The following is a 27,866-nucleotide window of genomic DNA, read 5'->3' as shown; positions in this document are numbered from 1 at the left end:
AGGGTACTCACAGTCGAGCCAGAGCCTCATTCTTCTGGAACAGGAGTTCAGGGAGCTGAGTGAGACGGTTCCTGTTCAGACGACTGTTCAGAAGGACAGAACACATTAGAAACCAGACTCTCTCTCTGTGTCTGTGTGTCTGTCTGTCTGTGTGTCTGTGTCTCTCTCTCTCTGTGTGTGTGTCTGTGTGTCTGTGTGTGTGTCTGTGTGTGTGTGTGTGTGTCTGTGTGTGTGTGTGCGCACACTCACAGTCTCTCCAGTTCCTTCAGATCATCAAATGCTCCTCTCTCAATGTTGCTTATCTGGTTCTCCATCAGGTGACTGAAGAGAATGAGAGAAGGATGGAGAGAATGGATGGAAGCGAGAGGGAGGAAGGATGGAGGAAGAGAGAGGGAGGAAGGATGGAGGAAGATAAAGAGGTAGAAGAAAAAAGAACAATTAATGATTGACCATATTTTATGGATCTCAACACAGCCCAAAAAACAACATGTTAACGTAACATATCACTTCTACCTGCTGTCTACACGGGGCAACACTTCATCTCCCTGACAGCATCCAGTCTGACAACTTCTACCTGCTGTCTACACGGGGCAACACTTCATCTCCCTGACAGCATCCAGTCTGACAACTTCTACCTGCTGTCTACACGGGGCAACACTTCATCTCCCTGACAGCATCCAGTCTGACAACTTCTACCTGCTGTCTACACGGGGCAACACTTCATCTCCCTGACAGCATCCAGTCTGACAACTTCTACCTGCTGTCTACACGGGGCAACACTTCATCTCGCTGACAGCATCCAGTCTGACAACTTCTACCTGCTGTCTACACGGGGCAACACTTCATCTCCCTGACAGCATCCAGTCTGACAACTTCTACCTGCTGTCTACACGGGGCAACACTTCATCTCGCTGACAGCATCCAGTCTGACAACTTCTACCTGCTGTCTACACGGGGCAACACTTCATCTCCCTGACAGCATCCAGTCTGACAACTTCTACCTGCTGTCTACACGGGGCAACACTTCATCTCCCTGACAGCATCCAGTCTGACAACTTCTAGCCGCTGTCTACACGGGGCAACACTTCATCTCCCTGACAGCATCCAGTCTGACAACTGTCTGGACAGACACAGGGACAGACACAGGGACAGACACAGGGACAGGACGGTAACTAACCCAAGGAGATGTTATTAGTAACTATTAGTTTCATATTGAGGGTTTTAACCCACTATCACACACACACACACACACACACACATACAAGATTAGTTAAACAAATCCACTGTGGTAATCACTTCACTGTGATAAATCACTTCACTGTGATAAAATCACTTCACTGTGATAATCACTTCACTGTGATAAATCACTTCACTGTGGTAATCACTTCACCGTGATAAATCACTTCACTGTGGTAATCACTTCACTGTGGTAATCACTTCACTGTGGTAATCACTTCACCGTGATAAAATCACTTCGCCGTGGTAATCACTTCGCCGTGGTAATCACTTCACTGAGGTAATCACTTCACTGAGGTAATCACTTCACTGAGGTAATCACTTCACTGTGGTAATCACTTCACTGTGGTAATCACTTCACTGTAGTAATCACTTCACTGTGGTAATCACCTCACTGTGGTAATCACCTCACCGTGGTAATCACTACACCCTGGTAATCACTACACCCTGGTAATCACTACACCGTGGTAATCACTACACCATGGTAATCACTACACCCTGGTAATCACTACACTGTGGTAATCACTACACCATGGTAATCACTACACCGTGGTAATCACTACACTGTGGTAATCACTACACCGTGGTAATCACTTCACTGTGGATAGAGCAGCTTTCTATGGACCAGGAAAGCTAGTTGTTTAAACTTTATGTACTTGATGGACACACAAGTGTAAGCCACAAGATCCAACTGACATTTTGCAGGTGGGGAGCGAGAGACGGGGGGGGGGGGGGGGGGGGGGGGGGGGTTGGCTTGAAGCACTGGGCATCATGATATGTTTCAAGTTTTTAATGTCACGTGCACAAGTACAGTGAAATGCCCTTCCTGCTTGGGCCTTCCCAACAGTGCAGTAATCAATAGGATGTGTATATAATGTGTTTAGGACATTAGTAGTAGACCTGTCATTACTTCACCAGAAAGTATTCAGAACCTTCACATTTTGTTACGTTACAGCCTGAAGGACAACCATCTCTGGAGCCCTCCATCAATCAGGCCTTTATGGTAGAGTGGCCAGACAGAAGGACAACCATCTCTGGAGCCCTCCACCAATCAGGACTTTATGGTAGAGTGGCCAGCCTGAAGGACAACCATCTCTGGAGCCCTCCACCAATCAGGACTTTATGGTAGAGTGGCCAGCCTGAAGGACAACCATCTCTGGAGCCCTCCACCAATCAGGACTTTATGGTAGACTGGCCAGACAGAAGGACAACCATCTCTGGAGCCCTCCACCAATCAGACCTTTATGGTAGACTGGCCAGACAGAAGGACAACCATCTCTGGAGCCCTCCACCAATCAGGACTTTATGGTAGAGTGGCCTGACAGAAGGACAACCATCTCTGGAGCCCTCCACCAATCAGGACTTTATGGTAGAGTGGCCTGACAGACGGACAACCATCTCTGGAGCCCTCCACCAATCAGGACTTTATGGTAGAGTGGCCAGACAGAAGGACAACCATCTCTGGAGCCCTCCACCAATCAGACCTTTATGGTAGAGTGGTCAGACAGAAGGACAACCATCTCTGGAGCCCTCCACCAATCAGACCTTTATGGTAGAGTGGCCAGACAGAAGCCACTCCTCAGTAAAAGGCACATGACAGCCCACTTGGAGTTTTCCAAAAGGCACCTAAAGACTCTCAGACCATGAGAAACAAGATTCTCTGGTTTGATGAAACCAAGATTGAACTCTTTGGCCTGAATGCCAAGCGTCACGTCTGGAGGAAACCTGGCACCATCCCTACGGTGAAGCATTGCGGTACTGTAGCAGCATCATGCTGTGGGGATGTTTTTCAGCAGCAGGGACTGGAAGACTAGTCAGAATCGAGGGAAAGATGAACAGAGCAAAGAACAGAGAGATCTTTGATGAAAACCTGCTCCAGAGCACTCAAGACCTCAGACTTCCAACAGGACAACGACCTTAAGCACACAGACAAGACAATGCAGGAGTGGCTTCAGGACAATTCTCTGAATGTCTTTGTGCGGCCAGCCAGTGCACAGTCATGAACCCGATCGAATATCTCTAGAGAGACCTGAAAATAGCTGTGCAGCGACGCTCCCCATCCAACCTGACAGAGCTTGAGAGGATCTGCAGAGAAGAATGGGAGAAACTCCCCAAATACAGGTGTGCCAAGCTTGTAGCGTCATACCCAAGGCTGTAATCGCTGCCAAAGGTGCTTCAACAAAGTACTGAGTAAAGGGTCTGAATACTTATGTATATGTAATATTTCTTTTTTTTTTTATCCATTAGCAATAAAAAAAAATGTAACCTGTTTTTGCTGTGTCATTATGGGGTGTGCAGATTGCTGAGAATATATTTTTTTTTTAAATCAATTTTAGAATAAGGCTGTAATGTAACAAAGTCAAGGGGTCTGAATACTTTCACACAACACATCTTACCCTGTTGAAGTTAATGAAGCCCATGTGTAATGTGATACCTGTATCCTTAAGCCTAGAAAACATACCGGCAGGCAGACACTGGAAGGAGATGTTTCTGAGCGACAGAGGGACTGCTTTGCATTGGCACTTTGATTGGGTTTCATGTGGGACAAAAAAATCATCTCAACATAAAAGAAAGTCATTAACGTGTTCTCACGCTTTTAAAATAATGGTTCTGTTCCGGACCACTAGAGATCACTTTTGTTCCCGGTTCTGTTTCCGTTCCTTGAAAAATGTCATTATTTCCCGGTTCTGTTCCTTGAACCAGTTCCAACTCCTGGTAATAGTAATATTGAGTGTAGTAAGACCTCACTGAGGTGAATAGTAGTGTAGTGAGGGACAGGACTTACAGAACTCTGAGGTGAATAGTAGTGTAGTGAGGGACGGGACTTACAGAACTCTGAGGTGAATAGTAGTGTAGTGAGGGACAGGACTTACAGAACTCTGAGGTGAATAGTAGTGTAGTGAGGGACAGGACTTACAGAACTCTGAGGTGAATAGTAGTGTAGTGAGGGACAGGACTTACAGAACTCTGAGGTGAATAGTAGTGTAGTGAGGGACAGGACTTACAGAACTCTGAGGTGAATAGTAGTGTAGTGAGGGACAGGACTTACAGAACTCTGAGGTGAATAGTAGTGTAGTGAGGGACAGGACTTACAGAACTCTGAGGTGAATAGTAGTGTAGTGAGGGACAGGACTTACAGAACTCTGAGGTGAATAGTAGTGTAGTGAGGGACAGGACTTACAGAACTCTGAGGTGAATAGTAGTGTAGTGAGGGACAGGACTTACAGAACTCTGAGGTGAATAGTAGTGTAGTGAGGGACGGGACTTACAGAACTCTGAGGTGAATAGTAGTGTAGTGAGGGACAGGACTTACAGAACTCTGAGGTGAATAGTAGTGTAGTGAGGGACAGGACTTACAGAACTCTGAGGTGAATAGTAGTGTAGTGAGGGACAGGACTTACAGAACTCTGAGGTGAATAGTAGTGTAGTGAGGGACAGGACTTACAGAACTCTGAGGTGAATAGTAGTGTAGTGAGGGACAGGACTTACAGAACTCTGAGGTGAATAGTAGTGTAGTGAGGGACAGGACTTACAGAACTCTGAGGTGAATAGTAGTGTAGTGAGGGACAGGACTTACAGAACTCTGAGGTGAATAGTAGTGTAGTGAGGGATGGGACTTACAGAACTCTGAGGTGAATAGTAGTGTAGTGAGGGACAGGACTTACAGAACTCTGAGGTGAATAGTAGTGTAGTGAGGGACAGGACTTACAGAACTCTGAGGTGAATAGTAGTGTAGTGAGGGACAGGACTTACAGAACTCTGAGGTGAATAGTAGTGTAGTGAGGGATGGGACTTACAGAACTCTGAGGTGAATAGTAGTGTAGTGAGGGACAGGACTTACAGAACTCTGAGGTGAATAGTAGTGTAGTGAGGGACAGGACTTACAGAACTCTGAGGTGAATAGTAGTGTAGTGAGGGACAGGACTTACAGAACTCTGAGGTGAATAGTAGTGTAGTGAGGGACAGGACTTACAGAACTCTGAGGTGAATAGTAGTGTAGTGAGGGATGGGACTTACAGAACTCTGAGGTGAATAGTAGTGTAGTGAGGGACAGGACTTACAGAACTCTGAGGTGAATAGTAGTGTAGTGAGGGACAGGACTTACAGAACTCTGAGGTGAATAGTAGTGTAGTGAGGGACAGGACTTACAGAACTCTGAGGTGAATAGTAGTGTAGTGAGGGACAGGACTTACAGAACTCTGAGGTGAATAGTAGTGTAGTGAGGGATGGGACTTACAGAACTCTGAGGTGAATAGTAGTGTAGTGAGGGACAGGACTTACAGAACTCTGAGGTGAATAGTAGTGTAGTGAGGGACGGGACTTACAGAACTCTGAGGTGTTTGAGGCCAGAGAAGTCTGTCTTGCTGATGGTCGTCAGGTTGTTCCCATTTAGATCACTGGATGAGAGGAAAAAAAACACACAGAATATTAGCAAACATGTTGGTCAAGATTTAACTCTTTGGCCTGAATGCCAAGCGTCATGTTGGAAGGAAACCTGGCACCATCCCAGTTCAGAATACACGACAGAAGTCAGTCTCTCTCCTTCTAGCTGTCTCAATCGCTCTCCTTCCCTCCCGCTCTCATTCACACACAGACACAGGTGCTGTGTGACAGGGGAGCTGCAAATGTGTTGGTGTTGTCTTGCCTGGGGCTACAACGTCTCTTTCAAACACCCACACAGTGTCCTCAGAGCAGCAGCCCACAGAGGTGCTGATTGGATGCAGCAGGCGGTCAACCAATCGCAGGGTGGTTTTATTAAGCCACAGCAGGTTGACTGGCACAAAACAGGAATTAACAGCTCCTCTCCAGAGGACAATCTGCTTGCGTCCCAAATGGCACCACTTTTGACTAGGGCTCTGGTCAAAAGAAGTGCACTATATAGGGAATAGGGAGCCACAGTAGGATGAGATGTGTCATTGGTAAGCATCTGTGCCTATGTCATCACAAATAACCTGACAGCATGATCTCAACCTAAAGTTTCTGAGAGTATGAGGAATCCAATGTGAGAAAACACAGGGAATCCTGGTTAAACCAGACAATGCTATTCTCACCATTGTTCTACTTCATGGTGAGCTGCAGCGTTTAGTCTAAGAGAACCTTAGCTTGCTATCAAACATCCTTGGTTATTGATCAACCAGGTCGCTCAACATCCACTGAAATTCGACGTCCGTCCAGGTCCCCAGGACGTCGGGAGATGCCTTCAAACCCCAGCCACTAGGGGCAACGCTGAGCTCTATCACCACCAAGTAGGCTTGGGTTTTGCTAGGGAATTGTGGACAGGGATGGCGGATGGGCGGAAGCCACGAGCTCCAGCTCAAGAGGGTTGAATGTTCAATCCCTGTACAAGGCACTTGTTTTTTATAGTTTTGTTTTAACCCAAAACCTGAACCCTTACCTTAACCATTCAGAATGAATGCCTAAACTTAACCTTCAAAAGGTTGGGTTTATGGACAAACGTCGGGATTCTGCAGTGAGTCTGTGAGCATGCTGGTCACAAGAAAGAGCGGTCGATTTGGGATGTTTGAAAAGGTCCCAAGGACGTCGATACTTAACCATTTGAGTTGTTTGTGTTTTAACCCTGTAACCAAATCAAATCAAATCTTACTGCTCACACACACACACGGTTAGCAGATGTTAATGCGAGTGTAGCGAAACGCTTCTAGTTCCGACAGTGCAGTAATATCTAACAAGTAATCTAACAATTCCCCAACACCTACCTAATACACAAAAACCTAAAGGGGTGAATGAGAATATGTACATATAAGTGAGATTTCCTGGGGTAACAATGTAAGAAATATTACATAAAAAAACGCAATACTGCATTGTTTCCTAAGAACTCGAAGCGAGGCAACCATCTCCACTCTGAAGTGATGGGTGAAAAATCAACATTTATCCGTTTAAGTCAAAGTCTGAAGTGAAACTATGAGATCAGGTTGCAGGCAGGGCTGTGAGAGCTTGTTGTATAGACAGGGTTATTATATTTTGGGATTTTTGGAATTCAATTTTTCCCCAAAATTATTTTTTGGGGGGGGGTTGGAAATTCTTCCGCAACTCCATTTTCAAATCAGTCGCGACCCCTAGTTTGGGAACCGCTGCTTTACAATATGACCTCATTGTCTTTGGTTTAATTGACAGCCAGATAGGAGAAGATGATGTCACCTTTCCCACAGGGCTCTGTGGTGAGAGCCTGTAAGACGGTATCAGGTTGCTGTACAACAGTAAAGAGTGAGGTAGAGGATGACCTTGTCTGTCCCAAAGAGCAGTATAACGTGTGAGAGAGAGAGAGCGAGAGAGAGATGGGGAGAGAGAGAGAGAGAGAGAGAGAGCGAGAGAGAGATGGAGAGAGAGAGAGAGAGAGAGAGAGAGAGAGAGAGAGAGAGAGAGAGAGAGAGAGAGAGAGAGAGAGAGAGAGAGAGAGAGAGAGAGAGAGAGAGACACTGGTTTCGGTGTGTGATCTTGACCCAGACTTCACCCATGGAGCAGTGAGAGAAATGCTGAACGGTTTGAGAGAGAGAAAGAGAGAGAGATGTGGAATTACAGGGGGTCTATAATCCCTCTCATGATGTGTGTGAAATTGCTCTGACAGTGAGTGGACCTGGGCACCAGAAGAAGGTTGTGTTTGACCTATATACTGTATAAGTAAACACGCAATGCTCTCTTCCTAGTGTCTCAGAGAGCAACTCCTACATCATCCCTAGAGAGACACTTGTAATTGTGTCACTGTTACAAACAAGGAGGCTGTATTTACAACAACTGAAATCACTGATGTGGTTTCCCAGGTTACGTGACTGGAGTATAAGCTTGGAGAAGAGTCTTAGCTAACAGGGTCCTGAAAAAAAGAGAGAGAGAGAGAGCGAGTAGGTCCTAATGATGTCGAGAGAGAGAGAGAGAGAGAGAGAGATGACGGATAGGAAGGGGAGATGAACACACACACACCTTGTGTGCTGATGAGGTGTGGATAATTGGGTTTTGTGGAGCATGGAGAGGTCAGGGGTCAGGGAAGCCTGAAGTAGAGAGAAACTCCACCAGACAAAGGCTTGTTACAGCAGAACGCGTCTTACACACTTACACAGCGCAACACACACAGTACACACTGACACATTCATCCGTCCAGCCACCTGCACACTCTCCCTCCCTGACACACACACAGCAAATTACTCCGCAATAGCAGCTTCAGTGGGCAGTCAAGCAGCACAAGTTCCACTCAAGTTCCCCCTTATTAGCTGGGCTATGAAAGGAAAGGCCACAGAGAGAGAGAGAAAAAGATAGACAGATGAAAAGAGGGAGAGAGAGAGAGAGAGAGAGAGATGGAGAGAGAAAGAGGGATGGAGAGAGAGAGAGAGAAAGAGAGATAGATGGAGAGAGATAGATGGCATTATAAAATCAATGAACACAAACAACAAAATGTGAAGTTCAAATTGACAAAAAAACAAACACATTTCTTTCCACAGGGCCGTGGGGTGAGACAGGGATGCAGCTTGAGACCCACATACATTTGAAGTCATACGTTTACATACACCTTAGCCAAATACATTTAAACTCAGTTTTTCACAATTCCTCACATTTAATCAGAGTAAAAAAGTTAGGATCACAACTTTATTTTAAGGACTTGAAATGTCAGAATAATAGTAGAGAGACTGATTTCTTTCAGCTTTTATTTCTTTCGTCACATTTCCAGTGGGTCAGAAGTTTACATACTCTCAATTAGTATCTGGTAGCATTGCCTTTAAATTGTTTAACTTGGGTCAAACGTTTTGGGAGCCTTCCACAAGCTTCCCACAATAAGTTGGGTGAATTTTGGCCCATTCCTCCAGACAGAGCTGGTGTAACTGATTCAGGTTTGTAGTCCTCCTTGTTCGCACACACTTTTTCAGTTCTGCCCACACATTTTCTATAGGATTGAGGTCAGGGGCTTTGTGATGGCCACTCCAATACCTTGACTTTGTAGTCCTTAAGCCGTTTTGTCACAACTTTGGAAGTATGCTTGGGGTCATTGTCCATTTGGAAGACCCATTTGCGACCAAGGTTTAACTTCCTGACATATGTCTTGAGATGTTGCTTCAATATATCCACATAATTTTCCTACCTCATGATGCCATCTATTTTGTGAAGTGCACCAGTCCCTCCTGCAGCAAAGTACCCCCAAAACATGATGCTGCCACCCCCGTGCTGTTCCCAACCAAGGAGGAACTACAGCAGCACCTAGATCTGTACCCAACCAAGGAGGGCCTACAGCAGCACCTAGATCTGTACCCAACCAAGGAGGGTCTACAGCAGCACCTAGATCTGTTCCCAACCAAGGAGGGCCTACAGCAGCACCTAGATCTGTTCCCAACCAAGGAGGAACTACAGCAGCACCTAGATCTGTACCCAACCAAGGAGGAACTACAGCAGCACCTAGATCTGTTCCCAACCAAGGAGGAACTACAGCAGCACCTAGATCTGTACCCAACCAAGGAGGGCCTACAGCAGCACCTAGATCTGTACCCAACCAAGGAGGAACTACAGCAGCACCTAGATCTGTACCCAACCAAGGAGGGCCTACAGCAGCACCTAGATCTGTACCCAACCAAGGAGGGCCTACAGCAGCACCTAGATCTGTACCCAACCAAGGAGGGTCTACAGCAGCACCTAGATCTGTTCCCAACCAAGGAGGGCCTACAGCAGCACCTAGATCTGTTCCCAACCAAGGAGGGCCTACAGCAGCACCTAGATCTGTTCCCAACCAAGGAGGGCCTACAGCAGCACCTAGATCTTCTGCACAGATTCTGTCAGACCTGGACCCAGAAAGCAAATCTCAGTAAGACAAAGAGCACACAAAAAACTATACCTACTGTACCTCGGCCTAAACATCAGCGCCACGGGTAACTTTCACTAAGCTGTGAACGATCTGAGAGACGATCTGAGAGACAAGGTAAGAAGAGCCTTCTATGCCATCAAAAGGAACATATAATTTGACATCCCAATTAGGAGCTGGCAAAAAATACTTGAATCAGTTATAGAACCCATTGCCATTTATGGTTGTGAGGTCTGGGGTCCGCTTACCAACCAAGAATTCACAAAACGTGACAAACATCAAATTGAGACTATGCATGCAGACTTCTGCAAAAACATCCTCTGTGTACAACGTAAAACACCAAATAATGCAGAGAAGAATTAGTCCGATACCCGCTAATTAACAAAAAGTTGTTAAATTCGGCAACCACCTAAAAGGAAGAGATTCCCAAACCTTCCATAACAAAGCCATCACCTACCGAGAGATGAACCTAGAGAAGAGTCCCCTAAGCAAGCTGGTCCTGGGGTTCTGTTCACAAACACAAACACACCCCACAGAGCCCCAGGACAGCAACTCTATTAGACCCAACCAAATCATGAGAAAACTAAAAGATAATTACTGGATACCTGGGAAAGAATTTACCAAAAAACAGAGAACTGGAATCTGTCTCAGGCAAGCTCGTCATCCTCACCAAGGTCTTGACCCGACTGCAGTTCGATGCAGCGTTGTGAACAGAGTGTCCCATGGGGGTGGTGGGGTTATGGTATGGGCAGGCATAAGCTACGGAGAACAAGCACAATTATATTTTATTGATGGCAATTTTAATTCACAGAGATACCGGGATGAGATCCTGAGGCCCATTGTCGTGCCATTCATCTGCCGTCATCACCTCATGTTTCAGCACGGCCCCATGTCGCAAGGATCTATACACAATGTCCCAGTTCTTCCATGGCTTTCATACCAGACGTCACCCATTGAGCATGCTTGGGATGCTCTGGATGGACGTGTACGACAGAGTGTTCCAGTTCAAGCCATAATCCAACAACTTCGCACAGCCATTGAATAGGAGTCGGACAACATTCCACAGGCCACAATCAACAGCCTGATCAACTCTATGTGAAGGAGATGTGTCGCACTGCATGAGGCAAAAGGTGGTCACACCAGACACTGACTGGTTTTCTGATCCACGCCCCTACCCTTTTTTTAGGGTATCTGTGACCAACAAATGCATATCTGTATTCCCAGTGATGTGAAATCCATAAATTAGGGCCTTATATGAACTCAGTAAAATCTTTGAAATTGTTGCATGTTGTGTTTACATTTTTGTGCATTCTACAACAAACCCCAAAATAAATTTGACAATAAATAGAATACCTGAATTCCTACTAAAATGCCTGAGCTCCATTATTTGTCCGTGCCAGTAAAATGTGCTATTATTCAGTCCATATCTGATGGATTTTTTAAATCCGGTTTCACGAGCGCCCAGATGCTAGATTGATTAGCGGATTAAAACGAGTTGTCTGCACTGATTGGCCACACATGGGTCCTCTGCAGTGTGTGTGTGTGGGTGGGTGCGTGTATGTGTCCATGTGTATTACCATCATCAAGATAAACACAATGAACTAACTGTTAATGTGTTATCTCTGTGGTTGTCTATCCTTCAATGGTCTGTGATGTGTGTCAGATGCAGCAAGTCACAGCTGCTCCTAAATACACTGGAACTACATGGAGCAGCTGCATAATCATTCTGCTGTTAGCACACTGACTAAACACACACGATGATTACAGGAGACAGTCACTGACTAAACACACACGATGATTACAGGAGACAGTCACTGACTAAACACACACGATGATTACAGGAGACAGTCACTGACTAAAACACACACGATGATTACAGGAGACAGTCACTGACTAAACACACACGATGATTACAGGAGACAGTCACTGACTAAACACACACAATGATTACAGGAGACAGTCACTGACTAAACACACACGATGATTACAGGAGACAGTCACTGACTAAAACACACACGATGATTACAGGAGACAGTCACTGACTAAACACACATGATGATTACAGGAGACAGTCACTGACTAAACACACACGATGATTACAGGAGACAGTCACTGACTAAACACACACGATGATTACAGGAGACAGTCACTGACTAAAACACACACGATGATTACAGGAGACAGTCACTGACTAAAACACACACGATGATTACAGGAGACAGTCACTGACTAAACACACACGATGATTACAAGAGACAGTCGAAATTGAGATCAGTCATACTTGAGTAAAAGTAAAGATACTTTAACATAAAATGAGAAAATAAGTAAAAAAGTAAAAGTCACCCAGTAAAATACAACTTGAGTAAAATTCTAAAAGTATTTGGTTTTAAATATACTTAAGTATCAAAATTAAATGTAATTGCTAAAATGTATAAGTCTAAATCATTTCAAATTACTGGGTCCATTTTCTTGTTTTTTTAAATGGATAGCCAGGGGCACACTCCAACATTCAGATATAATTTACAAACGAAGCATCTGTGTTTAATGAGTCCGCCAGATCAGAGGCAGTAGGGATGACCAGGGATGTTCTCTTGATAAGTGTGACAATTGGACAATTTTCCTGTCCTGCTAAGCACAAAAAATATAACAAGTACTTTTGGGTGTCAGGGAAAATGTATGGAGTAAAAAGTAATTTTTATTTTTTTTAGGAATGTAATGAAGTAAAAGTAAGTACAGATACCCATTAAAACGACTTAAGTAGTACTTTTTACTTAAGTACTTTACACCACAGGGATGGAGTGAGCGTCTAAGAAGTCATGTGACAGAGTGGAGCCAGAGGTATCAGCCCCCCACGGCGTCTCATCTCTGTCTAATCTATTTCCCTTTATCTCTCTTACCCCCTGCTAGCCGCCACCGCACGCTAACCGCTAATCCACTCTTGGCCGGGTTGACGATACAGCGGCATCACACGGTGAAAACATCGGAAGCCACTCATTTTGAATGGAAGGAAAGCGAGAGAAGCAGAGTGGGCGGGGTACTGTTTGGTGAAGTGAGCATGGTTGAGGGAGCTGAACGGAGTGGGACTAAAGTTAGGGAAAGCTTAATTCTATGCAATTCCTCCGCGATATCGCGGCGCGAGTGACCAATCGAAGCTTACTATAGCTTCCACCCCCTACTGGATTGGCTTACAGCGGCTGTTGATATGTAGCACTACTTAGCATGCTTGCTAGCACCCACGTGAGGGCGAAGCTAATGTGGCGAGGAGAGTTACCGCTGTATAGTTAACCTCGGCCGTCACACCTGTTTAGCAGCTCCGCCAGCAGCCAGAGAAGATAACACATACTAACATCACTTCTAGCCCCTAAATGAACACCCAAACCAAATAACACATACTAACATCACTTCTAGCCCCTAAATGAACACCCAAACTCAAAAACACAAATGCACATGTATGAACACACAGAGAGCCAAGTGTCTATACATCATAAAAACACAGACAGATACAGTGCCTTGCGAAAGTATTCGGCCCCCTTGAACTTTGCAACCTTTTGCCACATTTCAGGCTTCAAACATAAAGATATAAAACTGTATTTTTTTGTGAAGAATCAACAACAAGTGGGACACAATCATGAAGTGGAACGACATTTATTGGATATTTCAAACTTTTTTAACAAATCAAAAACTGAACAATTGGGCGTGCAAAATTATTCAGCCCCCTTAAGTTAATACTTTGTAGCGCCACCTTTTGCTGCGATTACAGCTGTAAGTCGCTTGGGGTATGTCTCTATCAGTTTTGCACATCGAGAGACTGAATTTTTTTCCCATTCCTCCTTGCAAAACAGCTCGAGCTCAGTGAGGTTGGATGGAGAGCATTTGTGAACAGCAGTTTTCAGTTCTTTCCACAGATTCTCGATTGGATTCAGGTCTGGACTTTGACTTGGCCATTCTAACACCTTTATTATTTTTGAACCATTCCATTGTAGATTTTGCTTTATGTTTTGGATCATTGTCTTGTTGGAAGACAAATCTCCGTCCCAGTCTCAGGTCTTTTGCAGACTACATCAGGTTTTCTTCCAGAATGGTCCTGTATTTGGCTCCATCCATCTTCCCATCAATTTTAACCATCTTCCCTGTCCCTGCTGAAGAAAAGCAGGCCCAAACCATGATGCTGCCACCACCATGTTTGACAGTGGGTATGGTGTGTTCAGGGTGATGAGCTGTGTTGCTTTTACGGCAAACATAACGTCTTGCATTGTTGCCAAAAAGTTCAATTTTGGTTTCATCTGACCAGAGCACCTTCTTCCACATGTTTGGTGTGTCTCCCAGGTGGCTTGTGGCAAACTTTAAACAACACTTTTTATGGATATCTTTAAGAAATGGCTTTCTTCTTGCCACTCTTCCATAATGGCCAGATTTGTGCAATATACGACTGATTGTTGTCCTATGGACAGAGTCTCCCACCTCAGCTGTAGATCTCTGCAGTTCATCCAGAGTGATCATGGGCCTCTTGGCTGCATCTCTGATCAGTCTTCTCCTTGTATGAGCTGAAAGTTTAGAGGGACGGCCAGGTCTTGGTAGATTTGCAGTGGTCTGATACTTCTTCCATTTCAATATAATCGCTTGCACAGTACTCCTTGGGATGTTTAAAGCTTGGGAAATATTTTTGTATCCAAATCCGGCTTTAAACTTCTTCACAACAGTATCTCAGACCTGCCTGGTGTGTTCCTTGTTCTTCATGATGCTCTCTGCGCTTTTAACGGACCTCTGAGACTATCACAGTGCAGGTGCATTTATACGGAGAGTTGATTACACACAGGTGGATTGTATTTATCATCATTAGTCATTTAGGTCAACATTGGATCATTCAGAGATCCTCACTGAACTTCTGGAGAGAGTTTGCTGCACTGAAAGTAAAGGGGCTGAATAATTTTGCACGCTCAATTTTTCAGTTTTTGATTTGTTAAAAAAGCTTGAAATATCCAATAAATGTCGTTCCACTTCATGATTGTGTCCCACTTGTTGTTGATTCTTCACAAAAAAATACAGTTTTATATCTTTATGTTTGAAGCCTGAAATGTGGCAAAAGGTCGCAAAGTTCAAGGGGGCCGAATACTTTCGCAAGGCACTGTAAATAAAAGACACAAAGACATCTCAGAGTCACTACAGAAACATAGACACACACACACACATACATACATACACACACACAGTGTGTGTTTTCCGTCTGGTGTGTGTGACCGCCGCCGGTGGCTCCAACCCTTGCAGAGATTTGTTTGGGTTTAAACTTCCAGGAGCTGAACAGAGATCCCCTTCTCTGATACCGAACACACACACAAACCGGAGGGATTTATTTAAGTTTCCCATAGTGGAGAAGGACAGGGGTCCAAGTCTGAGACTCAGAGTGGGGGTCCATGACCTTTGACCTCTTAATGACATGACAATAAGCTGGTGTCCACACACACACACTACAAGAAATCCCATTAGCTAGAGCAGACACTCTCTGTTAATAATACTGTAGTCCTTAACAAAAGGTAGAGAGAAATGGTCCCACTTTATAGAAAATGGCCAAAAACCCACAGCAGACACACTGGGATAGTCCTATAGTAGACACACTGGGATAGTTCCACAGTAGTCACACTGGGATAGTCCCACAGTAGAGACACTGGGATAGTCCCACAGTAGACACACTGGGATAGACACACTGGGATAGTCACACTGGGATAGTTCCACAGTAGTCACACTGGGATAGTTCCACAGTAGACACACTGGGATAGTCCCACAGTAGACACACTGGGATAGTTCCACAGTAGACACACTGGGATAGTTCCACAGTAGACACACTGGGATAGTCCCACAGTAGACACACTGGGATAGTTCCACAGTAGACACACTGGGATAGTCCCACAGTAGACACACTGGGATAGTCCCACAGTAGACACACTGGGATAGTCCCACAGTAGTCACACTGGGATAGTCCCACAGTAGACACACTGGGATAGTCCCACAGTAGACACACTGGGATAGTCCCACAGTAGACACACTGGGATAGTCCTACAGTAGTCAGGGAAAGCCAGGACTGACATGATGAAGTTCTTCTCAAATAAATGTGTGTAGTAGTTATATATATTTCTAAATGATAGATGTGTCATTCTGTTTTGTCTGACTACAATACCAACCCTCTATAATATCTCCCACACTTGAACCTCACAATACCAACCCGCTATAATATCTACCCCACTTGAACCTAACAATACCAACCCTCTATAATATCTACCCCACTTGAACCTCACAATACCATCCCTCTATAATATCTACCCCACTTGAACCTCACAATACCAACCCTCTATAATATCTACCCCACTTGAACCTCACAATACCAACCCTCTTTAATATCTACCCCACTTGAACCTAACAATACCAACCCTCTATAATATCTACCCCACTTGTACCTAACAATACCAACCCTCTATATCTACCCCACTTGAACCTCACAATACCAACCCTCTACAATATCTACCCCACTTGAACCTCACAATACCAACCCTCTATAATATTTACCCCACTTGAACCTAACAATACCAACCCTCTATATCTACCCCACTTGAACCTCACAATACCAACCCTCTATAATATCTACCCCACTTGAACCTCACAATACCAACCCTCTATAATATTTACCCCACTTGAACCTAACAATACCAACCCTCTATAATATCTACCCCACTTGAACCTAACAATACCAACCCTCTATAATATCTACCCCACTTGAACCTCACAATACCAACCCTCTATAATATCTACCCCACAATACCAACCCTCTATAATATCTACCCCACTTGAACCTCACAATTCCAACCCTCTATAATATCTACCCCACTTGAACCTCACAATACCAACCCTCTATAATATCTACCCCACTTGAACCTCACAATACCAACCCTCTATAATATCTACCCCACTTGAACCTAACAATACCAACCCTCTATAATATCTACCCCACTTGAACCTCACAATACCAACCCTCTATAATATCTACCCCACTTGAACCTAACAATACCAACCCTCTATAATATCTACCCCACTTGAACCCCACAATAAGGTTCAGTTTAGGTCCCATTTCAAATCAAACCAGCCTTTTGTTGTCAGCACTGCTTTGTTCAAAGTTGGAAGCATATTGCTGGCTGGTATGGACAATGTTGTCCCCCCTCCCTCCATCCCACCCCTCCACCCCTCCCCACTCAAATAACGGTTCCCGAGAGCCCAAGGCGGTAGCCATTTTTCACCGTTGCCTTGACAATACCCCAGGGAGTGGGGAGGAATATTGTTTGACTGGTGGAGTTACCATGATGAATCACCCTCTTATTGCCCCGGGACCCCACGGGAATACACACTGTGTGTGTGTGTGTGTGAGAGAGAGAGAAGGAGAGAGAGTTAGTGTGTGTTCCCAATCTACCTCCCTGACACACAGATCACTTTACACTTGACATGCTAATTATCAGACAAGAGGTTTAACACACCCCACCCTGTAATGACCTACTACTACTACTACTACTAGACTATTCACAACGCTTCTCACAACAAGACTGCTGATCTAGGATCAGTTTGGCTTTTCAGGTCATAATGAATAAGAGTTGAAACCTGATCCTTGATCAGCACTGCTAGATGAACCCTGGTTCAGTTCTGTTGGAGATTGAACCAACTCTATCAGACAACGACATGACTATGGCTGTCGTGGATGTACTGAGCTACTGTATTAGGGGATATCTTGTAGCTGGATCACCAACCCCCTTAGAGACCACAGTGACACCGGCACATTGTCGAACCTCCTCTGACTGTAGTCTAGTGGGTCAGCTCTTCATGCATGGCTTGACGAGGACAGGTAGAAGTGTTTGTATCTGACACAGGTCAGCTACTGTATCACTGAACAACACATCAGTGTTTCTGAATCCTGGTCCCGGGTACACAACGGGGGGCAGATCGTTTTGGTTTTCCACTAGCACTACACATCTGATTCCACGAATCAACTCATCATCAAACCTTTGATTCGTGGAATCAGGTGTGTAGTGCCTCTAGCGGAAAAACTCAAACGCGACCCCCGGGATGAAGAACCTCTGGAATACAGTCATCATACTATGACATCATCATTGCTGTGATTCCTCTACAGAGAGAGGAATAGGGCACTGTGTCTAGAATACCCACTCAGAGGCTTCACTGACCCACAGACACACACTCCCCCCTGGGACCATTAATAATTCACACACATGCACTCCAGACCTGAGACAGACAGTACATGATGTTAAGCCTCCCCAAGATCCCAACCCTCACACACACCAAGAGGGACACAAACAAACACACAGAAGGAGGGGGAGAGAGTGAGTGAGAGTGACACAGAGAGAGAGTGTGAGTGAGAGAGAGAGAGGAATGAGCCTGTTAATGCCCTATCGTGGCTAAGAAAGTACTGACTGTGTGTTCAGCTAGTGTGATTGGTGGGCATTGAGTAAGTGCACTAGGGCAGTGGTTCTCCAACCTCTCCTCACGAACCCTCAGACGTTTCACCCTTCTGTTGTAGCCCTGAACTATCTCACCTGATTTACCTAGTCGACGGTCTGATGATTAGTTGAATCAGCGGTGCTAGCTCTGGAATAGATTTAAAAAAACAAGGAACGACTTCGGGTCCCTGAGGAGAGGTTGGAGAACCCCTGCACAAGGGGTCGACTAACTGCACAGTACATGGGGAGTCTCTAGCTGGATATTACTGGTGTTGTAGACTATAGTAGAGAGTCTCTAGTTGGATATTACTGGTGTAGTAGACTATAGTAGAGAGAGTCTCTAGCTGGATATTACTGGTGTTGTAGACTATAATAGAGAGTCTCTAGCTGGATATTACTGGTGTAGTAGACTATAGTAGAGAGTCTCTAGCTGGATATTACTGGTGTTGTAGACTATAATAGAGAGTCTCTAGCTGGATATTACTGGTGTTGTAGACTATAATAGAGAGTCTCTAGCTGGATATTACTGGTGTAGTAGACTATAGTAGAGAGTCTCTAGCTGGATATTACTGGTGTTGTAGACTATAGTAGAGAGAGTCTCTAGCTGGATATTACTGGTGTTGTAGACTATAGTAGAGAGTCTCTAGCTGGATATTACTGGTGTTGTAGACTATAGTAGAGAGAGTCTCTAGCTGGATATTACTGGTGTTGTAGACTATAGTAGAGAGAGTCTCTAGCTGGATATTACTGTTGTTGTAGACTATAGTAGAGAGTCTCTAGCTGGATATTACTGGTGTTGTAGATTATAGTAGAGAGTCTCTAGCTGGATATTACTGGTGTTGTAGACTATAGTAGAGAGTGGTGTTGTAGACTATAGTAGAGAGAGTCTCTAGCTGGATATTACTGGTGTTGTAGACTATAGTAGAGAGAGTCTCTAGCTGGATATTATGGGTGTTGTAGACTATAGTAGAGAGTCTCTAGCTGGATATTACTGGTTTTGTAGACTATAGTAGAGAGTCTCTAGCTGGATATTACTGGTGTTGTAGACTATAGTAGAGAGAGTCTCTAGCTGGATATTACTGGTGTTGTAGACTATAATAGAGAGTCTCTAGCTGGATATTACTGGTGTAGTAGACTATAGTAGAGAGTCTCTAGCTGGATATTACTGGTGTTGTAGACTATAGTAGAGAGTGTCTAGCTGGATATTACTGGTGTTGTAGACTATAGTAGAGAGAGTCTCTAGCTGGATATTACTGGTGTTGTAGACTATAGTAGAGAGTCTCTAGCTGGATATTACTGGTGTTGTAGACTATAGTAGAGAGTGGTGTTGTAGATTATAGTAGAGAGTCTCTAGCTGGATATTACTGGTGTTGTAGACTATAGTAGAGAGTGGTGTTGTAGACTATAGTAGAGAGTCTCTAGCTGGATATTACTGGTGTTGTAGACTATAGTAGAGAGAGTGTCTAGCTGGATATTACTGTTGTTGTAGACTATAGTAGAGAGTCTCTAGCTGGATATTACTGGTGTTGTAGATTATAGTAGAGAGTCTCTAGCTGGATATTACTGGTGTTGTAGACTATAGTAGAGAGAGTCTCTAGCTGGATATTACTGGTGTTGTAGACTATAATAGAGAGTGGTGTTGTAGACTATAGTAGAGAGAGTCTCTAGCTGGATATTACTGGTGTTGTAGACTATAGTAGAGAGTGGTGTTGTAGATTATAGTAGAGAGTCTCTAGCTGGATATTACTGGTGTTGTAGACTATAGTAGAGAGAGTCTCTAGCTGGATATTACTGGTGTTGTAGACTATAGTAGAGAGAGTCTCTAGCTGGATATTACTGGTGTTGTAGACTATAGTAGAGAGAGTCTCTAGCTGGATATTATGGGTGTTGTAGACTATAGTAGAGAGTCTCTAGCTGGATATTACTGGTGTTGTAGACTATAATAGAGAGTCTCTAGCTGGATATTACTGGTGTTGTAGACTATAGTAGAGAGTCTCTAGCTGGATATTACTGGTGTTGTAGACTATAGTAGAGAGAGTCTCTAGCTGGATATTACTGGTGTTGTAGACTATAGTAGAGAGTCTCTAGCTGGATATTACTGGTGTTGTAGACTATAGTAGAGAGAGTCTCTAGCTGGATATTACTGGTGTTGTAGACTATAGTAGAGAGTCTCTAGCTGGATATTACTGGTGTTGTAGACTATAGTAGAGAGAGTCTCTAGCTGGATATTACTGTTGTTGTAGACTATAGTAGAGAGAGTCTCTAGCTGGATATTACTGGTGTTGTAGATTATAGTAGAGAGTCTCTAGCTGGATATTACTGGTGTTGTAGACTATAGTAGAGAGTGGTGTTGTAGACTATAGTAGAGAGAGTCTCTAGCTGGATATTACTGGTGTTGTAGACTATAGTAGAGAGAGTCTCTAGCTGGATATTATGGGTGTTGTAGACTATAGTAGAGAGTCTCTAGCTGGATATTACTGGTTTTGTAGACTATAGTAGAGAGTCTCTAGCTGGATATTACTGGTGTTGTAGACTATAGTAGAGAGAGTCTCTAGCTGGATATTACTGGTGTTGTAGACTATAATAGAGAGTCTCTAGCTGGATATTACTGGTGTAGTAGACTATAGTAGAGAGTCTCTAGCTGGATATTACTGGTGTTGTAGACTATAGTAGAGAGTGTCTAGCTGGATATTACTGGTGTTGTAGACTATAGTAGAGAGAGTCTCTAGCTGGATATTACTGGTGTTGTAGACTATAGTAGAGAGAGTCTCTAGCTGGATATTACTGTTGTTGTAGACTATGGTAGAGAGTCTCTAGCTGGATATTACTGGTGTTGTAGATTATAGTAGAGTGTCTCTAGCTGGATATTACTGGTGTTGTAGACTATAGTAGAGAGAGTCTCTAGCTGGATATTACTGGTGTTGTAGACTATAATAGAGAGTGGTGTTGTAGACTATAGTAGAGAGAGTCTCTAGCTGGATATTACTGGTGTTGTAGACTATAGTAGAGAGTGGTGTTGTAGATTATAGTAGAGAGTCTCTAGCTGGATATTACTGGTGTTGTAGACTATAGTAGAGAGTGGTGTTGTAGACTATAGTAGAGAGAGTCTCTAGCTGGATATTACTGGTGTTGTAGACTATAGTAGAGAGAGTCTCTAGCTGGATATTATGGGTGTTGTAGACTATAGTAGAGAGTCTCTAGCTGGATATTACTGGTTTTGTAGACTATAGTAGAGAGTCTCTAGCTGGATATTACTGGTGTTGTAGACTATAGTAGAGAGAGTCTCTAGCTGGATATTACTGGTGTTGTAGACTATAGTAGAGAGTCTCTAGCTGGATATTACTGGTGTTGTAGACTATAGTAGAGAGTGGTGTTGTAGATTATAGTAGAGAGTCTCTAGCTGGATATTACTGGTGTTGTAGACTATAGTAGAGAGTGGTGTTGTAGACTATAGTAGAGAGTCTCTAGCTGGATATTACTGGTGTTGTAGACTATAGTAGAGAGAGTGTCTAGCTGGATATTACTGTTGTTGTAGACTATAGTAGAGAGTCTCTAGCTGGATATTACTGGTGTTGTAGATTATAGTAGAGAGTCTCTAGCTGGATATTACTGGTGTTGTAGACTATAGTAGAGAGAGTCTCTAGCTGGATATTACTGGTGTTGTAGACTATAATAGAGAGTGGTGTTGTAGACTATAGTAGAGAGAGTCTCTAGCTGGATATTACTGGTGTTGTAGACTATAGTAGAGAGTGGTGTTGTAGATTATAGTAGAGAGTCTCTAGCTGGATATTACTGGTGTTGTAGACTATAGTAGAGAGAGTCTCTAGCTGGATATTACTGGTGTTGTAGACTATAGTAGAGAGAGTCTCTAGCTGGATATTACTGGTGTTGTAGACTATAGTAGAGAGAGTCTCTAGCTGGATATTATGGGTGTTGTAGACTATAGTAGAGAGTCTCTAGCTGGATATTACTGGTGTTGTAGACTATAATAGAGAGTCTCTAGCTGGATATTACTGGTGTTGTAGACTATAGTAGAGAGTCTCTAGCTGGATATTACTGGTGTTGTAGACTATAGTAGAGAGAGTCTCTAGCTGGATATTACTGGTGTTGTAGACTATAGTAGAGAGTCTCTAGCTGGATATTACTGGTGTTGTAGACTATAGTAGAGAGAGTCTCTAGCTGGATATTACTGGTGTTGTAGACTATAGTAGAGAGTCTCTAGCTGGATATTACTGGTGTTGTAGACTATAGTAGAGAGAGTCTCTAGCTGGATATTACTGTTGTTGTAGACTATAGTAGAGAGAGTCTCTAGCTGGATATTACTGGTGTTGTAGATTATAGTAGAGAGTCTCTAGCTGGATATTACTGGTGTTGTAGACTATAGTAGAGAGTGGTGTTGTAGACTATAGTAGAGAGAGTCTCTAGCTGGATATTACTGGTGTTGTAGACTATAGTAGAGAGAGTCTCTAGCTGGATATTATGGGTGTTGTAGACTATAGTAGAGAGTCTCTAGCTGGATATTACTGGTTTTGTAGACTATAGTAGAGAGTCTCTAGCTGGATATTACTGGTGTTGTAGACTATAGTAGAGAGAGTCTCTAGCTGGATATTACTGGTGTTGTAGACTATAATAGAGAGTCTCTAGCTGGATATTACTGGTGTAGTAGACTATAGTAGAGAGTCTCTAGCTGGATATTACTGGTGTTGTAGACTATAGTAGAGAGTGTCTAGCTGGATATTACTGGTGTTGTAGACTATAGTAGAGAGAGTCTCTAGCTGGATATTACTGGTGTTGTAGACTATAGTAGAGAGAGTCTCTAGCTGGATATTACTGTTGTTGTAGACTATGGTAGAGAGTCTCTAGCTGGATATTACTGGTGTTGTAGATTATAGTAGAGTGTCTCTAGCTGGATATTACTGGTGTTGTAGACTATAGTAGAGAGAGTCTCTAGCTGGATATTACTGGTGTTGTAGACTATAATAGAGAGTGGTGTTGTAGACTATAGTAGAGAGAGTCTCTAGCTGGATATTACTGGTGTTGTAGACTATAGTAGAGAGTGGTGTTGTAGATTATAGTAGAGAGTCTCTAGCTGGATATTACTGGTGTTGTAGACTATAGTAGAGAGTGGTGTTGTAGACTATAGTAGAGAGAGTCTCTAGCTGGATATTACTGGTGTTGTAGACTATAGTAGAGAGAGTCTCTAGCTGGATATTATGGGTGTTGTAGACTATAGTAGAGAGTCTCTAGCTGGATATTACTGGTTTTGTAGACTATAGTAGAGAGTCTCTAGCTGGATATTACTGGTGTTGTAGACTATAGTAGAGAGAGTCTCTAGCTGGATATTACTGGTGTTGTAGACTATAGTAGAGAGTCTCTAGCTGGATATTACTGGTGTTGTAGACTATAGTTGTCACGCCCTGGTCTAAGTATTTTGTGTTTTCTTTATTATTTTGGTCAGGCCAGGGTGTGACATGGGTTAATTATGTGGTGTGCTTTGTCTTGGGGTTTTTGTAGGTATTGGGATTGTGGTATAGTGGGGTTGTCTAGAAAAGTCTATGGTTGACTGGAGTGGTTCTCAATCAGAGGCACGTGTTAATCTTTGTCTCTGATTGGGAACCATATTTAGGCAGCCATATTCTTTGAGTGTTTCGTGGGTGATTGTTCCTGTCTCTGTGTTTGTTTGCACCAGATAAGGCTGTTTAGGTTTTCACGTTACGTTTATTGTTTTGTATAGTTCGTGTTTATCTTTTATTAAACATGAATCGAAATAACCACGCTGCATTTTGGTCCGCCTCTCCTTCACCGGAAGAAAACCTTCCAGAATCACCCACCACAACAGGACCAAGCGGCGTGGTGACAGGCAGCGGCAGCAGGAGCTACGAAGTCTGGAGTACACGACTTGGGAGGAAATAGACAGGTGGGCAGTCGACCCAGGGAGAGTGCCGGAGCCCGCCTGGGATTCGCTGGAGCAGTGCGAGGAGAGTTATAGGAGAATGGAGTTGGAGAGACGAGCACGGCGGCGCGGATGGAAGCCCAAGAGTCAGTCCCAAAAATGTATTGGGGGGAGGCACAGGGAGAGTGTGGCAGAGTCAGGAGTCAGACCTGAGCCAACTCCCCCTGTTTATCGTAAGGAGCCAAGGAGGAAACCAGAACCAGACCCGGTGTTGGAGGTGAGCGAAGCAGAGACTGTGAAGGAGTTAATGGGGAAATTGGAAGAGAGAGTTATGAGGGAGTTGCTGTGTTGGTGCATGAGGCACGGAATTCGCCCGACGGAGCGTGTCGGGGATTTGATGGCACCTGGGTCAGCTCTCCATACTCGTCCTGAGGTGCGTGCTAGTCGGCTGGTGAAGATGGTGCCAGCCCTACGCACCAGGCCTCCTGTGCACCTCCCTAGACTTGCACGTCCTGTGCCAGCTCAGCGCTACAGCAGTGCTAACCGTGGCGGGCGTGGTACTGGTCAGGCACCGTGTTATGCGGTGGAACGCACGGTGTCCCCAGTACGCGTGCTTAGCCCGGTACGCTACATCTCAGCTCCTCATATCTGCCGGGCTAGGGTGAAGATCCAGCCAGGGCGGTTGGTGCCAGCCCTGCTCTCAAGATCTCCAATACGCCTTCACGGTCCGGTCCATCCAGTGCCACCTCCACACACCAGCCCTCCGGTGGCAGCTCCCCGCGCCAGGCTTCCTGTACGTGTCCTCGGCCCAGTACCACCAGTGCCAGCACCACGCATCAGGCCTACAGTGCGACTCGCCTGTCCAGAGCTGTCAGAGCCTTCCTCCTCTCCAGGGCTGCCGGAGTCTCCCGCCTGTTCAGCGCTGCCGGAGTCTCCCGCCTGTTCAGCGCAGCCAGAACTGCCAGTCTGCAAGGAGCAGCCAGAGCTGCCAGTCTGCAAGGAGCAGCCAGAGCTGCCAGTCTGCAAGGAGCAGCCAGAGCTGCCAGTCTGCAAGGAGCTGCCAGTCTGCATGGAGCAGCTAGAGCTGCCAGTCAGCATGGAGCAGCCAGAGCCGCCAGTCAACATGGAGCAGCCAGAGCCGCCAGTCAGCATGGAGCAGCCAGAGCCGCCAGTCAGCATGGAGCAGCCAGAGCCGCCAGTCAGCATGGAGCAGCCAGAGCCGCCAGTCAGCATGGAGCAGCCAGAGCCGCCAGTCAGCATGGAGCAGCCAGAGCCGCCAGTCAGCATGGAGCAGCCAGAGCCGCCAGTCAGCATGGAGCAGCCAGAGCCGCCAGTCTGCCAGGATCCGCCAGTCAGCCAGGATCTGCCATAACCACCAGCTAGCCAAGATCTGCCAGAGCCATCTACCTGCCTGAGCTTCCTCTCAGTCCCAAGCTTCCTCTCAGTCCCGAGCTACCCCTCAGTCCCGAGCTACCCCCCAGTCCCGAGCTACCCCTCAGTCCCGAGCTGCCCCTCAGTCCCGAGCTGCCCCTCAGTCCCGAGGTGCCCCTCAGTCCGGAGGTGCCCCTCATTCCGGAGGTGCCCCTCAGTCCAGTGGGGCCCTTGGTTAGGGTTACTAGGCCAAGGTTGGCTGCGAGGGTCGCATATCTAAGGACGCATATTAAGTGGACTAAGACTTTGTTGGAGTGGGGTCCACGTCCCGCGACCGGAGCCGCCACCGTTGACAGACGCCCACCCGGACCCTCCCCTATGGGTTTATGTGTGCGGCCGGGAGTCCACACCTTGGGGGGAGGGGTACTGTCACACCCTGGTCTAAGTATTTTGTGTTTTCTTTATTATTTTGGTCAGGCCAGGGTGTGACATGGGTTAATTATGTGGTGTGTTTTGTCTTGGGGTTTTTGTAGGTATTGGGATTGTGGTATAGTGGGGTTGTCTAGAAAAGTCTATGGTTGCCTGGGGTGGTTCTCAATCAGAGGCAGGTGTTTATCGTTGTCTCTGATTGGCAACCATATTTAGGCAGCCATATTCTTTGAGTGTTTCGTGGGTGATTGTTCCTGTCTCTGTGTTTGTTTGCACCAGATAAGGCTGTTTAGGTTTTCACGGTTTGTATAGTTCGTGTTTATCTTTTATTAAACATGTATCTAAATAACCACGCTGCATTTTGGTCCGCCTCTCCTTCACCGGATGAAAACCGTAACAATAGTGGAGAGAGTCTCTAGTTGGATATTACTGGTGTTGTAGACTATAGAGAGAGTCTGGTCAAAAGTAGTGCACTAAATAGGGAATAGGGTGCAATTTGGGATGCATCCTATATAAGGGACAAGGGGTCAAGTGGAAAGGCACTGGTATTGTTACAACCCTGAGCTGAATGTGTTTGAAGTTAACTAGACTGGCATACACCATGGGGACATGGTATGCCACACAGGAACCCACACACACACAGGCAATAAGTCACATTGATAGTTTGTTACACACACTACAACACGCTCATAAACAGGGGAACACACACACCCCGCCAGTACTCACAGTCTCTCTGTGCTCCTGGGGATATTCTTGGGGATGTTCCGGACCCCCAGGCCGTGGCAGTCCACCGTGGCTCCCACACAGGTACACAGAGAAGGGCATGCCTCCACCCCGCCAGCCCCCAGCAGGCACCCCCACAGCAGCAGCCACAGCCCAGCCCGGGCCACCCCAACGTGGTCTAGCCTGGCTCCACAGCCCCCTGACCCGGCTCCAGCCATGGATCTCCTTGGCATGGCCATCCTCTCCTCCAGCCCCAAAGCACCAGCAACCAGAGACAAGGCTCCTCTACCTCAACCCCACTCAGGGCTCCAGAGACCTGGGTTACTGCGGCTAGCAAGATCCCCTGACCAGAGACCAAGTGGAGGGTTGAAAATGGTCCAAATGTTCCTAATAGAAAAGGGAAGATCAGAAAACCACCTTCTGGAAACAGAGAGGTGAAGTAGTCAGTCCTCAGATGACCGGTCACTGATACTTCATCCCAGCCTGGCTTTAAAACCAGATGTTCTCTTTATTATCTGGTTTAGACCTCTGTCCAAAAAGCTTTACTTCTTTCTATCTCCCTCTCGTGCTTTCGTCTTCTTGGTTGTGCTCCCTCTCTCTCTCTCTCCTCTCTGCTGTACAGTGCTCCTCTTCCCTTCAGCTTTCATTGACTCATTGTGCTCTCTGCCTGTAGAAGAGGGAACAGTGAACGACCAAAAAAAAGGACTCTCACCCTCCCTCTCTCTCTCAGCAATCATCCATCAAAAGGTTCTACAAATAATAGCTGAGAGACTCCTCCCACACAACACCCCCCCAAGCCACACACACACACAGGCACACACCTCCCAGAACCCTGTGTGAACTCACATCCATTCTCTCTCTCTCCTGGCAGCAGCAGTAGTAGTGAGAGCCACTTCCAGTGACAGTAGCCTCTCTCCCTTCCTGTGCT

At 45.3% G+C, this 27,866-nt stretch overlaps 1 protein-coding gene across 1 annotated transcript in view; it reads right to left on the bottom strand.

Annotated features, from left to right (window-relative positions):
- The window catches only part of LOC110485616 (slit homolog 1 protein), a 125,224-nt gene extending 97,592 nt beyond the window's left edge, over nt 1–27,632 (bottom strand). Inside the window, exons 1-4 of the mRNA XM_036940093.1 lie at nt 26,942–27,632; nt 5,562–5,633; nt 250–321; nt 12–83 (exon numbers count right to left, since the gene is read on the bottom strand). Of these exons, the coding sequence (XP_036795988.1) occupies nt 12–83; nt 250–321; nt 5,562–5,633; nt 26,942–27,177 (452 nt within the window). The 5' untranslated portion in view covers nt 27,178–27,632. The remainder of the gene's footprint in view (nt 1–11; nt 84–249; nt 322–5,561; nt 5,634–26,941) is intronic.
- Nucleotides 27,633–27,866: the final 234 nt, after the last annotated feature.

This window comes from Oncorhynchus mykiss, chromosome 13, assembly GCF_013265735.2.
Source record: "Oncorhynchus mykiss isolate Arlee chromosome 13, USDA_OmykA_1.1, whole genome shotgun sequence".
In the NCBI taxonomy this organism is placed as follows: Eukaryota; Metazoa; Chordata; class Actinopteri; order Salmoniformes; family Salmonidae; genus Oncorhynchus; species Oncorhynchus mykiss.
The sequence above is the reverse complement of the archived record's forward strand: the minus strand, read 5'-3'. Positions and strand labels throughout refer to the sequence as shown.